This window comes from Ctenopharyngodon idella, chromosome 16 (genome assembly GCF_019924925.1).
Source record: "Ctenopharyngodon idella isolate HZGC_01 chromosome 16, HZGC01, whole genome shotgun sequence".
Classification (NCBI taxonomy): domain Eukaryota; kingdom Metazoa; phylum Chordata; class Actinopteri; order Cypriniformes; family Xenocyprididae; genus Ctenopharyngodon; species Ctenopharyngodon idella.
The window spans coordinates 35268052-35282921 of NC_067235.1; the positions used below are offsets into that span (position 1 = coordinate 35268052).

Genomic DNA, 14870 nt, shown 5'->3' on the forward strand with positions numbered 1-14870 from the left:
TTATATTTTTACCTATCCATTAGTGTTCCATTATTGTTTTGATAATGTCCTCCTCCTCGTTGCATTGCGATCTAAATCGTCTATATTAATTTTTATGTCTATTTTTAGCATGGTTTTGTACAGCACAGTGGTCAAATACTGTTGTTGTTGTTGTTATTGTGCTTTATATATACATTTAAAAAAATATTAAACACTGACTAGAGGCTAATCATTAATAAAATACTGCCAATACACTTTTTTTTTTTTGATCAAACACTCTTAATCATTATTACAACAAACACACAAATATTCAACTCCACATAAATCCGCATTAAATGGCTTTTCTCCAGGGCTGAATTTCAGAATCAGTGAATCCATGATTTGGTTTATATTATTTTTCCAGATGAATCGCACTGATGTTATTGCAGCAGATGTGCTCGATGTCTGTTTAAAACAAGCCGCCAGTCCATTAATATTATTTCTATTTTTATGTCCTTCCTTTGAGAATTTGTGGAATATTGAATCGAGGGCCTTTGATGGGAATCAGTTTCCTGTTCCAAAGCGTCTTCTGTTTTATATGAATTGCGAAATGATTAAACCTCATTCACTAATTAATCTGTTATTTATTTCGCGGGTTTAATTTCACAGGCTCATAATTCACGCGTGTCGTTGTTGATTTATTTTTACAGGGAAAACATTTCCTTTCTTCCAAATGTTGTCCGTCTGTGACAAATGAAGATTTTCTTTCCGTTTACAAAATGTGTGACTTTCACTTTGTACCTTTTTTATTTTTGTTTAAATAAGAATTATTATTAACCCATATCGTGTGTTTTAAAGATGAAAGCATGAATCGGTTGTATTGGCTGTTGATTATAGCGAGATTAAATAAAAAGCTGTTTCTGTGATTGAGTGATTCTGCAGTGAAATCATCTCAGTTCAGGCAAACAAAAATAAATCAGTGTTAAAATGTCAATGTCGTAACTAACATGTACATTTCAGACAATAGAATATATTTGTAACCAACTATTTAAAAAAAACCTGCGTGATTTGTGATTGTGACTTTTTACACAATCCTTTAGTTTTAGTCTGAAAGTTCAAACTGAAATGAAATAGGCCACTAATAATAATAATTATAACAATTAAAATTAAATAACCATCTCATAACTGAGATTTTACGTTAGTAATCTCGGGACATTAATTAGAATTCGAAAATAAAATATTCTTGCAAACACGTAAAAAAGGAAACGAAGATATTTTTCTTACAAAACTCCAGTCACAGTAAAAAAGAGACTCTTTTATTACAGAATTATAGCGTCTCATCTCATCATACTTTATTGTCTTTGCTGAAACAGATTATTTCACCAATCCTGTGCTCATTTTGAGCAGTCTGCTTTAATATACAATGAATTCACTCCAGATGTGAACACAGATCGAAAAGACTTCGAGTTCAGATGCAGGTAATAATAAAAATAACAATAAACACTTTATTTACATGAGTTCACAGAGTCTGTTTAGGTGCTTGACGTCTCCTCGTGTCTGTCTGTCCGCCAGAGGCTCGAGATCAGAGTTTGATTTGTTAGTTCTCTAGTTAGTTAGTAGTCCTGCTGTGGTGTGTGTGTCAAACTGTGGCGTCGCAGGTCACAGTTGCGCCGAAACACCTTCCCGCAGCGGCCGCAGGAGAAAGGCTTGAGGTCTGTATGGGTGAGAAGGTGAGTTTTCAGGTTACTTCTTTGATTAAAGGTTCTTCCGCATGTGGGGCATTTGTGAGGAGATTCCTGTTCAGATTTGAAGCAAGCAAAGGATTATTCCCTTTAGTTTTCCATCAAATAGCCTATGTATATCAGCTTCATTGTCAACATTTGAGGCCCAGATGATAAAAGCACGAGGATCGTCAATAATCAACAATCCTGAATACCCGTGCAGCCCCATGACACTTTACTTAGAGCTCAACGAACAAGATTGCGTGTTTGTGCAGAATATCATTCAGTACAAATTATGACAATTTACCTGCAAGTGCAACGTTTTATGAACCGCCAAAGTTCGCGACTGACAAAATCCCTTCCCGCACTCCTGACATTTGAACGGTTTCTCCTTGGAGTGAATGTATCTGGAAAACAAGCGAGAATGAATCAGGATGGATCTCCTCGGTCATGCGAGCACGCGCAGAACATCAACAACAACATCTCACATGCACACGCTTAAAAATAAAAGTTCCAAAAGAGTTTTTAGCAACATTTCTGGTTCCCCGAAGAACGATTTTTTCTTTAGTGTGAAGAATTCTCTTCCACTATAAAGAAGCTTTAGTAAAACACGTTCTTCATGAAACCATCGATGCCAATAAAGAACATTTATTTTTAAGAGTATCCTAACACACACACACACACACACACACACACACCTGTGGTCTCGCAGGTGGTCTTGCCTCCTGAAGGCCTTGTGGCAGATGTCGCAGGTGTACGGCCGCTCGTCCGTGTGCGTGCGCTCGTGGATCAGCAGATTGTAGGACTTCGTGAAGTGTCTCCCGCAAAACTTGCAAATAAATTCCTTTTTGCTTTTGGACGGGAGTCTCCCGCGCGCGGGCTTGCGGTCCGGGGACAGTTTGCCCAGTTCGCCGCTGAGTTTGCACAGATCGCCGGGCTTGGGCGGATCCTCCTGCGTGGCCGCCAGCGCGAGGTTGGCGAAGTCGAATCTCGGTCTGTCCTTGTGCAGCGCGGGAACGACGCGCGTCACGGATCCGTGTTTGGGGTGGAAAAGATGCGCGGCGAAGGGAAGAGCCGCGGAGAACGGAAAGCGAGGGTCCACGAGGCCCTGAACGTGCGGGTAGCCCAGAGTCCAGTGGTTCATCTGCATGCTCTGGACCGAGCTCAGCCCGTACAGATGATCCACGGCCGCGGGGAAAGTGTTGAGCGTCTGCAGGAACGTGTAGTTGAGCTGCAGCGCCGGGTGAAGCGGGATCGGGGCCGGTAACGCTTTACTGCCCATATCGGAACCGAACTCGAGCAGGATCCTGAGAAAACACAAGCAAACAAGCAGTCATGAATCAGCGCCTTTTCCCCTATTTTTAAAAAGTTTTTTTATACCTGGAAAAACATATACAGGAAATATATTTTTACAGAAGACTATTTATTATTGTGGGATTCTCACATGTAAAGTATCGGTTCATGCGATCATAATTTTATTATCCCCAGATTTTTATTTCTTGCTCTTGCTTTTTTTTCTCTCAGTTTTTTTTTCCTGTGCCGTTCGGTATCGCTATTTAAACAAGTTGTTATGAAACACTTTTAATACAGGGAGGTTATTACGACACATTGTTTTTGTGTTTGTGTGTGTGTGTGTGTGTGTTCACACACTATGCATAGCTTTAATATTCGGCAGAAAATCGCGAAACAATCTTGGCAATCGAGCGAAATGAAATCTAACTGCTGGGTTTGAATGGATAATTTGGTCCCACCTCATTACAGAGTTCATGAAAGTCTCGATCAGGCCTAATATAAAACCTGCCTCACACCGACATGAAGTAATTTAGAGTTCTTCACATATCAGGCTGCCTTTACTCCTTATGCAGAAATTAAAAAAATATAATGAACATAATCTAAAATAAATTACCGATCATTAATAGCTGTTCAAGAATATTTCGCTGACCTTTATAAGACAGAGTGTGTTACTAATATCCGTTTCTTGCTCCAGATGTGATCAGAACTCACTAATCACGACAATCGAACTTTTCGATCATTTAAAAAAAAAAACATTTAAAATGTTTGTTCACGTTCTTTGAATAAAACCGCTTCATAAAATCTTCAGGATCCATATTTAATTAACATTTACAACAAGTTCAATGTCGAGCGCGCATATTTGTCCTTCTATCACTGGGTCTCGAAACAGAACAGAACCGAACCCAATGTCTACACGAGAGTTCGAACAGTTCTGTGAAATAAAATAAAGTTGGTCTCTCACCCACAATGCAAAGGTCGCAGTTTGACTGTAAATCCACACAGACCGAGGAACTTCAGCTCGAATTCATAACTACAGTTCAAACATGGTAAAGTTCAGAAGTGTTGTGGGAGAGTCCGCGGATCTGGACCTGCTCTGGATCTCCGGATCGCGGAGTTCTTGTTCTAGTTCGGGCGGCGGAGCTTCACCGATCGACCCGCCCCTCACACACACACACACACACACACACACACACTTACATGTGTTTGATGGCAACACGCATCTGACAGCTCACACACACTCCTGCAGTCTGTGATTACCCGAGGAAACACTTTCATTTCTCCAGTGACAGTTCAGTCAAAAATGATAATTCTGTCATCATGTCTTTCTCTCTTCTGTAAAATGCAAACGATAGATTAAGTGTTCTTATGAAAGTCAATGGGGTCCAAAACAAGAAAGTCAAACAAGTAGGCTAAAAGATGACATAATTATATATATTTTTGATTGAACTATCCTTTGAAGTAGACGGCCTTTATTGAATCGTGATTTTTCGGCACAATTAGGCTAATTATTACGGATTTATTTACTGTCACGATGATCCGACAGATGAATCTCACGTTAAACATTAAAACACCTTCAGATCATCACTTCTGTTTCTAAAACAATTCAAGTTAATTAAACCCAAACTAAACCAGTTGTCATTTAAAAGTTGATGTTCGAGAAAAGCCTATATTATACTCAACACGAGAGCTTTAGTTCAGATTAGGGAAATCTGTAATCCATAAACGAAAAAAAAATAAATAAAAAAAATAAACACGCATCGCAAAATACATCCTTTTTACATTTTAAATAATCATCTGATCAGAATGTATTTAAAATGGACATAAGATTATGAACTATGTGTTTTGCCGCGCTATTATTGATTTTATGCATGTTAAAAATAATAAATATAATTAAAGCTGACGATTTATTTGTTTGTTTTCTCCAGGAATGTAATATAGATTGATGATGGTTTTAAAATACAAAACAGACGCTTTTATCTTAAAAAAATAATTTTTTTTAATAAAATAATTTTAATAATAGCCTAAATAAGTTAATTGAAATAAATAATTATTATTCTGTGTTTAAATCGCGTTCATGAATCTGAGTCGTCTGTGAAAGAACCGCTATATGATGAACAGGTTAATATCAGTAAAGCTTCGTGTTTATGAATTCTTCCAAACAGAAGGTTATTTCGACTAAATCTCGACGTTACTCCACTGCTGTTAGAGTTATTTATCCATGTACATTAGATGTGCAGAAAAAGGAGCGAGATTAATGTAGTTTCTATGAATGAAGAGCGCCGCCTCTCGGTCACGGAGCAGAACTGAAATAATCACGATCGTTCTCTGGACAGCACGATGAGAAAAACACGCTTGCTTACTGTAAACATTTGCTCATATATCAGTCGCAGGACAGTTTCTGTATCAAAGCAGTATATCTGTACACTGTATCAGTGAGGAGGAAGTTCTGATGGTCTTGGTACAGTTAAAAAGCCTTCATATGAAGATTCAACAAGCTGCTGGAAACATTCCTTAGAGATTTTGCTCCATATTGTCATGATATCATCACACAGGTGCTGCTGATCCATGATCCGAATCTCCCGTTCCAGCTCATCCCAAAGCTGCTCTACTGGACTGAGATCTGGAGACCGTTTGAGTTTAGTGAACTCACTGTCATGATCAGGACACCAGTTTAAAAGATTTGAGCTTTGTGACGTGTGCGTTATCCTGCTGGATGTCGATCAAAAGATGGTCATAAAAGGATGGACATGGTCAGCACCAATACTCAGGTGTTTAAATGATGATCAATTGGTACTCAGAGGCCCAAAGTGTGCCAAGAAAATATATAAAACACCATTACACCAGCAGCAGGCTGAACCGCTGACACAAGACAGGATGATCCATGATTTCATGTTGTTTACGGCAGATTCTGACCCTACCATCTGAGCAGAAATCCAGACTCATCAGTTTTTCCAGTCTTCTATTGTCCAGTTTTGGTGAGTCCATGTGAATCGAGCCTCAGTTTGCTGTTGTCAGCTGACAGGAGGGTCACCGGTGTGTCTTCTGCTGCTGGAGATCATCTGTTCAAGGCTGGACGTGTTCAGAGAAGCTCTTCTGAGGACCTCGACTGTAACCACTGATTATTTGAGTTACTGTTGCCTTTCTATCAGCGTTCTCCTCTGACCTCTGACCTCAACAAGGCACTTTCACTTACTGGATATCATTCTCTGTAAACCCTAGAGATGATTGTGCCTGAAAATCCCAAAATTCAGTTTCTGACATACTCTGATCAGCCCGTCTGACACCAACAACCACGTCCAACCAAGTCACTTACATCACCTTTCTTCCCCATTCTGATGCTCAGTTTGAACTTCAGGAGATCGTCTTGATCATGTCTACAGGTCTAAAGTTGCTGCCCTATGATTGGCTGATTAGATATTTGCATAATGAGTAGGTGTACCTAATAAAGTGGCTGGTGAGTGTGTGTATATATATATATAACCCTGACTGCCATTCAAAAGTTAGGAAAGAAATCTCTTCTTCTCACTAACGCTGCATTTATTTGAATGAAAATACAAAAAAACAAACAAACTCACAAAAATACAGTAATATTGTGAAATATTATTCCAATGTAAATCAATGTAAATTTTCTATGTGAATATATAGTAAAGTGTAATTTATTCCTGTGATCAAAGCTGAATTTTCAGCATCATTACTCCAGTCTTCAGTGTCACATGATCCTTCAGAAATCATTCTGATAAGATGATTTGATGCTCAAGAAACATTTATGATTATTATCAATGTTGAAAACAGTTGTATATAATTTTTTTCAGGATTCTTTGATGAATATAAAGTTGAAAAGAACAGCATTTATCTGAAATAGAAAGCTTTTGTAACATTATACACTATGGTTCAAAAGTTTGTGGTCAGTAAGATTTATTTTTTTGAAAGAAGTTTAAAAAATGAATACTTTTATCCAGCAAGGATACATTAAATTGAACAAAAGTGATAGTAAAGTTAAATAAATGCTGTTCTTTTGAACTTTCTATTCATCAAGGAATCCTGAAAAAAAAAGTACACAACTGTTTTCAACATTGATAATAATCATAAATGTTTCTTGAGCATCAAATCATCATATTAAAATGATTTCTGAAGGATCATGTGACACTGAAGACTGGAGTAATGATGCTGAAAATTCAGCTTTGATCACAGGAATAAATTACACTTTACTATATATTCACTTAGAAAACAGCTGTTTTATATTGGAATAATATTTCACGTTTTTACTGTATTTTTGATCAAATAAATGCAGTTTTGGTGAGCAGAAGAGACTCTTTTAAAAACATTCAAAATCTTACAGATTCCTAACTTTTGAATCACAGTGTATATAGTTTTTTTTTTATTATTATATTTCATTTATAAATATATAATTCTTTTTACTTTTTACATCAATAATGTTTATTTTTTTAAACAACAGAACAAGTCCTGCAGTTTATACAACAGGTTGTGTACAAAAGAAAAACACAAACCATGAAAACATCACAAACATCCTGAGAATTGAAACACTGTTACACAAGAGACACAGTATAATCTATTTGATTTAAAAGAAATGATATGATATGGTATGATATATATATATATATATATATATATATATATATAAATCATTAGTATAAGTTTATATTAGATCAGGTTTGCTCTGTGTGGATGTATTTCTAGAGTTATCTGTACTGTTTTCTTATCAGAACCTGTAGAAACGACATCAGCTGATCTTCCACAGGTCTGTTTTGGTTTTTCTGTGTCCTAGTTTCCTCAGTGATCCTCTTACTCATTTTCTACAGCCTTTGGAAATGTGAGAACTCTGTCAACGAACTGAACTTCAGATCTGACTCCTGGTCTTCATTGAACACGTTGGTCTCTCTTTATGGGGTTAAACTAGTTCATATGATCTGATCTGGTTCACAGCACAGATCATTCTAGCAACACATCCACACAGAACTAACCTGATCTAATATAAACTTCTTCTAATGTTATACATCTCACATTTACTCATTTATCAGACGCTGTTATCCAGACTGACAAATGAGAGCAGTGCTGTACAGAAACAGTTTAATTTTAGATGTAAAGTTCATGTTGAGTTGTGTCAGCTGTCCTCTGATCAGTAATACCCACTAATCGGTCAGTTATGAGCACACATATCTGTGTGTCTGGACACACCGTCTATAATCTCTCTCTCACACACACTGATCCTCCGTAGAAGCACTACAGAAACACACACACACACTCTCTGTAATGGCTGCCGAACAATCAGCCACTAAAGTTCCGCTTACAGCTCCACAAACAGACCAGCGGTCGTCGAGCAGCTGCTAACACACACACACACACACGCGCTCACGTATGACAGCACTGCTGGCAAGCCGTTTTGTTTTAATGATATCCAAGTCTGTCTTGGGATCTCCAGCAGGAAGTGATGAACACTCTCATCACATCCTCTCAAAGGCCCCGACACACGATTCCGATCCGTTTCACTGGCATTAAGGAGAAAGACCAAAGAAAAGAAGTTCTGTATAAGCTAATATTTACCTGGAATATGCTGAAGGGCGGCGAGCAGCTTTTCCTGGAGGTTCAGTGAGACGGAGCAGCGACAGTGAGACAGGATGTCAGCCGAACCTGCTGTGGTTACAAGCTCATCCTGCGCCGCTTCAGGGGGCTGCGATCAAAACACCCCCAAACGTGACATTTCAGGTACAAGCCTCTGTTCACAACACATCCACACATTCAACCATCACCAGTTCACCAGAACATATGAACAAACACAATGAGTTTATACAGACACTCAATATTCAGTGATATTATTAATCTGACTGCACTAACACTATCAGACGAGAACAGAACTTGATCTGAATAATGACTCTCTTGTCTTCTGTACAGCTGCTTTACTCCTGAATCTGAATTTGTCTCATATCTGATGAAGTTTGCATCATTGATTCTGTTATTTTCCTGTTTATTTCTGCAAAGCTGCTTTGAAATGATCTGTAGTGTATAAAGCACTGTAGAAATAAAGCTGACTTGATTTTAGAGATCTGAAACACTATTATTTTTTTAATAACACATCCTAAATAAGAATGTTTCATCATTTGTATTAAGTTTTAATTAATTGAGTCATTTACTTCCTGTATCAATTATGCTCTGGGAAAAACTACAGAAGAAACACATGAAGCTTTACATTCAGTGAGAAACAAAAGCATGCAGATATCAGGAGCGAATTGTTCTCGCCTGCTGTCGCTGTTTGCAGCATTTCCCGTCACGTTGTCTCTGTGAGTCACATCTGAAAATCCCACACGATACTTCATTAACCTGAACGACAGACAGAGAGAGCGAGGGGCGTCAGTGAGGATCTACAGGCTGATCTCGAATCTACCTTTTCTGTAAAAAATACTAAAAAAAGGCAGTATCCTCACAGCTATGCTCCTTTTTAGAAAGAAATGGTATCTGTGAGGATTTCCAGTCAGGATTTAGACTGTACCATAGTACTGAGACTGCTCTCATTAGAGTTACAAATGATTTGCTCTTATCATCAGATCGTGGTTGTATCTCTCTATTAGTGTTACTGGATCTTAGTGCTGCATTTCATACTATCGACCACAACATTCTTTTACAAACCCGAATCCAAAAAAATTGGGACACTGTACAAATTGTGAATAAAAAAGGAATGCAATGATGTGGAAGTTTCAAATTTCAATATTTTATTCAGAATACAACATAGATGACATATCAAACGTTTAAACTGAGAAAATGTATCATTTTAAGGGAAAAATAAGTTGATTTTAAATTTCATGGCATCAACACATCTCAAAAAAGTTGGGACAAGGCCATGTTTACCACTGTGTGGCATCCCCTCTTCTTTTTATAACAGTCTGCAAACATCTGGGGACTGAGGAGACAAGTTGCTCAAGTTTAGGAATAGGAATGTTGTCCCATTCTTGTCAAATACAGGCTTCTAGTTGCTCAACTGTCTTAGGTCTTCTTTGTCGCATCTTCCTTTTTATGATGCGCCAAATGTTTTCTATAGGTGAAAGAATCTGGACTGTAGGCTGGCCATTTCAGTACCCGGATCCATCTTCTATGCAGCCATGACGTTGTAATTGATGCAGTATGTGGTCTGGCATTGTCATGTTGGAAAATGCAAGGTCTTCCCTTAAAGAGACGACATCTGGATGGGAGCATATGTTGTTCTAGAACTTGGATATACCTTTCAGCATTGATGGTGCCTTTCCAGATGTGTAAGCTGCCCATGCCACACGCACTCATGCAACCCCATACCATCAGAGATGCAGGCTTCTGAACTGAGCGCTGATAACAACTTGGGTTGTCCTTGTCCTCTTTAGTCCGGATGACATGGCGTCCCAGTTTTCCAAAAAGAACTTCAAATTTTGATTCGTCTGACCACAGAACAGTTTTCCACTTTTTTTTTGGAATGTGTAGCTCTCATGAAATCCAAAATGAGCCAATATTTGGCATGACATTTCAAAATGTCTCACTTTCAACATTTGATATGTTATCTATATTCTATTGTGAATAAAATATAAGTTTATGAAATTTGTAAATTATTGCATTCCTTTTTTATTCACAATTTGTACAGTGTCCCAACTTTTTTGAAATTGGGTTTGTAAATAGACTCGAAAATTGCGTTGACATTAGTGGAATTGCATTGGCATGGTTCAAATCACTTATCTGACCATTATCAGTTTGTAGTAATAAAATGAAGAGATGTCATATCGATCACAAGTTCACTGTGGAGTACCACAAGGCTCAGTACTAGGACCGTTGCTGTTCACTCTGTACATGCTACCCTTGGGAGATATCATTAGGAAGCATGGCGTTTTCACTGTTACGCTGATGATACTCAGCTCTATATTTCTTCAAGCCCTGACGAAACTTACCAATTCACAAAATTAACGGAATGCATAGCTGATATAAAAAAATTGGATGACTAGCAATTTCCTACTACTAAATTCAGAAAAAACAGAAATTCTAATTATTAGACCAAAAACCTCTGCACGTAATAACCTAGAATACTGTCTAACACTTGATGGCTGCTCTGTTAAGTCTTCGTCATCAGTTAGGAAAGTGGGTGTGCTCTTTGATACCAATCTTTCATTTGAAAGCCACGTTTCTAGCATCTGTAAAACTGCATTCTTCCATCTTAAAAATACGGCATATGTTCTCAATGAAAATGAGTTTCAGTCATTGTCCACAGTGTCACAGGTCTGTGAGTTTTGGTCTGTAGATGGTGGATGCTTTACTGGTCTGTTAGATGGTCTTTATATGGCTGAATGAACCCTGAGTTGCACCTAGATCTGACAGACACACCGCAAACACACCTTCAGACATCAGTGGAGGAATTACACAAGCATTCACATACACACACACTCTAACACACACACACAAACGTAACACACACTCTAACACTCACAAACAAATGTAACATACGCTCCTGCTGCTGGAAAGCGCTGTGATATCCATGAGAGGCTCATTCACAGGAACAAATCAGACACGTTTGAGTCACTTACAGTAATGTGCTTCTGAATATCGTACTCACAGTCACAGGAAATGTTGTTTTATTAATGTCTACTTAACTCTGAGAAGGTATTTGTGCTTTTAATAGGAGTGTAAGCTGTTTACGACACTGACGTGAGGGAGAAATGATTGCTGGTGTGGGACGCTGGCGGCTGTGGATGTGGGTTCTGGGAGGTCCAAATGAGCTGTTATATACCAGCACCGGCACCATGACAGCAGGAGAGAGAGAAAGAGGGAGGCGGCCGCTGGTCAGATGGAGGTGGGTCAGTTCTGCTCAGACCTGTTCCACCAATAACCAGAACTTGCATGGCGCAATAAAACACAAACCTCCCCTGCGTCAGCTAATCCATTCAAGTCCCCTTTATATATATTAGGACAACACGGTTCAGTGCATACAGTCAGACGACGAATACAGTTATTCACAGGCGTTCCACACTCCAATCCAGTAGGGGGCGCATGCGATAATGCAATGCTGTTTGCTAATCACCACAACAGGAAAAAGAGCAGAAGAACAGACAGTATATGCATACATATGTTTACGTGTAAAGCCCAAAGTATAGTTCACTTTTTACGCGTACGCAAGGATCTGTGTATAGTGCGCGACAAAAATTTTGTCATCAGAAGAGTACGCGTGTACTGTTCGCACAGCCGGATTTATGTAACCATGCGTACTTGTACATGCAGGTCGCACATGCGCATTTAATTTTTTTGCAGTAATCAGTTTATCCACAAGGTGGCAACCATGCCCTGGGGGCGTCGATTAACAAGGTAGTCAAAGAAAAACTGCATAAACAGAACAGACCGGAACGCATGCAAACTACAGCGACAAAGGAGGCCTACATAGACGAGATTGTGCAAAGAGGTTAGAAAGTACCCTCATTTGTACAACTCTAGCATGAAAGAATACAAAGATGTTTACATGAGTTGTAACTCGTGGCGAGAGATTGCTCAAAACTGTGCATGTGTCGAACGCCTTTGTTCACGTACAAGTTAAATGAAGTATACTTTGCAAGACTGTGTGTTCAACTGTGCGAGACTGTCCTCCTCCAAAAAATTACCCTATAGGTCGTTTTTTCAAGAACCTTATTACGACCTATATTTACGTTTTAAAGTCATGCACCCTCTAGCGGCGTAAAAATAATGACAGTGTCGTGTTACGTCTGTCGTCATGAAATGACGTATGACCATCGTTACCAATCAAAATGCGTGTTCTTTTAAATGCAATGTGTGGACTTTTTACACAGTCCCTTAACCACCATTTGTCCTATTTCCATTTAGCAAAACTAATTTTTTTTTTATTAACTACACCTACCCCAACCCTAAACCTACCCTTAGTGATTTATAGTGCATATACACTTTATGAGCACATGCGTTCCCTGGGATCGAACCCACGATCGCATGATTACATGATTGCATATTGTTGTATATTGCAATGCTCTACCAATTGAGCTACGCAAAACTGGAAATGTGACGCAGATAAAAGGGTACAATGCATTAAAATGAAAGTGTCCTGTTGTAGATAGGGGTGCAACTTTAGTAAACGCTCCTATGGGTCGTATTTCAGGGAAGTGACAAACAACCTATTGGGCGTATTGGTTGGAGGACATGTTGGACTGTGTGCATACACTAGCGTATGTGTAAAAAAAACGGGTATATAAAGTATACCCAGGGCTTAATCTCTCAACCAGTGTTTCAACCGCAGAAAGGCATCAATAAAATAATATCTCACGTAGCATTACATTTACCTCAGGCAAGTCATTTAGTGTCCACAGCATGTTAGTTCATGAGAGAAATGAACTCTAGAGGGGAATATATGCACTATATTAACTTTTATATTAATTATATTTACTTTACCTGTTAGTAATGTCTTAATTACTTAATATATGTTTAAATAAATTTGTCATGAAAACAAGTTATGACAGTAACTGTGTAAATAATCACATTTCAAAAATGAATTGGAGTAATAATTGGATTTAGAAGTTAATGCAAAACCTGCCTTGTGTGCAATTACTTGTTTTTTATTTGAGTGTTGATTTTTATATCTAAAAATAAATAGCAACTAAATGTAATAATTTATTAATATTATAGTAATGTGCAAGAAATGTATATAGTGTATATAGTTTACAGCATTAGCTGAGATTGATTTTTTTATCCTTAAGAAATTACTAATTGAATTTAAGGAGAGAGACACAATTTCATCAATAAACCACTTTTTAATAAAAAAGAAGAAAAGAAGCAATTTTATATTTAGTTTTCTCCCACTGCTGTACCGAACCTGTACCGAACAATCATGTTTGTGTACCGTTACACCCCTAATATATGCTTCACAGTGATAAACAGGAAAATAACAGAATCGATGCAAACATCATCAGATATGAGACAAATTCAGATTCAGGAGTAAAGCAGCTCTACAGAAGACCTTATTCAGATCAATTCAGTATTGATTCAGTTCAATAACAGTTGCAAAATTTGTCAATTATGAAACAAAGTCGAATCAGCTATAAGCAGCTCTGCAGAAAACAGTGATGTCATGATCGCTCTCAGTCACAGTGAAGCATTACGACAGCATCTGTGTTCAGCGAAACCTTCTGGCACACGTCGCTCGCAGATACACGCAGACGGGCCGCATGGATGTGTAAGTACGAGAGCTGATTTATGGGGCTGCGGGCTTTAGGATGTACCAGGGTTTTATTAAACACCTTCTGGAGGCCCGGGGCCCGACAGCGGCTGGATCCGTCCAGTTTAAGAGTTTTTCAGCAGGTCAGTCAGAACTTCCTTTGACATGTGGCCAAGCAATTAAAAGGAGGCTGAAGCCGGAATGTGATACAGACGTCTCAGCTGTTTCGGCAGGGGCTCTCAGAGAACCCATGTTTTCTGCCAATATGTTCTCCATTTGATGGTGCAAGCGAGAGCAGCTTATAAACGCTGCCGGGATGGATGGATTTCACATGTGCAGCAGAGGAACGCCTCGGTGGGAGGGATTCTCCGAGACTGACCTCGGGATGTGCCGCGCTTTTCTGTGCGGATCTCGCCGCTCGCTTACAGCTGCCTGTAAAAGCTCCACGTCCAGCATTACTCCGACCGCTAGATTTATAAATCCCTCCTAATGTCGCCATGGATGCATTACAGCTCTAAATGGTGAAATTGATTGCTTGCCCCCTCTGTAACGGCACACTTGATGATTATAAATGAAATCGTAAATAAGGCCGCTGGACTTTTACAGATTTTGGCACAGTAGACGTAGTAGTTCTGCCTGACCTGCCGAGGTCAACGTTTAACAGATTGCTGCCGTGGAGCGCGAGAGAACCGTGTTAAAACATCATCATTATCTCCAGCGTT

The 14870-nt window shown here is 38.8% G+C and overlaps 1 protein-coding gene across 6 annotated transcripts in view; it reads right to left on the minus strand.

The window, feature by feature from the left end:
• Nucleotides 1-1285: 1285 nt before the first annotated feature.
• osr2 (odd-skipped related transciption factor 2) overlaps nucleotides 1286-14870 on the minus strand; it is a 28599-nt gene continuing 15014 nt past the window's right edge. Inside the window, exons 1-4 of one of the 6 annotated variants that reach the window (XM_051865749.1) lie at nucleotides 8535-9082; nucleotides 2378-2986; nucleotides 1987-2086; nucleotides 1286-1754 (exon numbers count right to left, since the gene is read on the minus strand). In XM_051865749.1, the coding sequence (XP_051721709.1) occupies nucleotides 1572-1754; nucleotides 1987-2086; nucleotides 2378-2961 (867 nt within the window). In that variant the 5' untranslated portion in view covers nucleotides 2962-2986; nucleotides 8535-9082 and the 3' untranslated portion in view covers nucleotides 1286-1571. Of the gene's footprint in view, nucleotides 1755-1986; nucleotides 2087-2377; nucleotides 2987-3621; nucleotides 3905-3933; nucleotides 4107-8534; nucleotides 9083-14870 lie in introns of those variants that run through there. The other 5 variants (XM_051865750.1, XM_051865748.1, XM_051865751.1 and 2 more) reach the window with 5 other exon arrangements.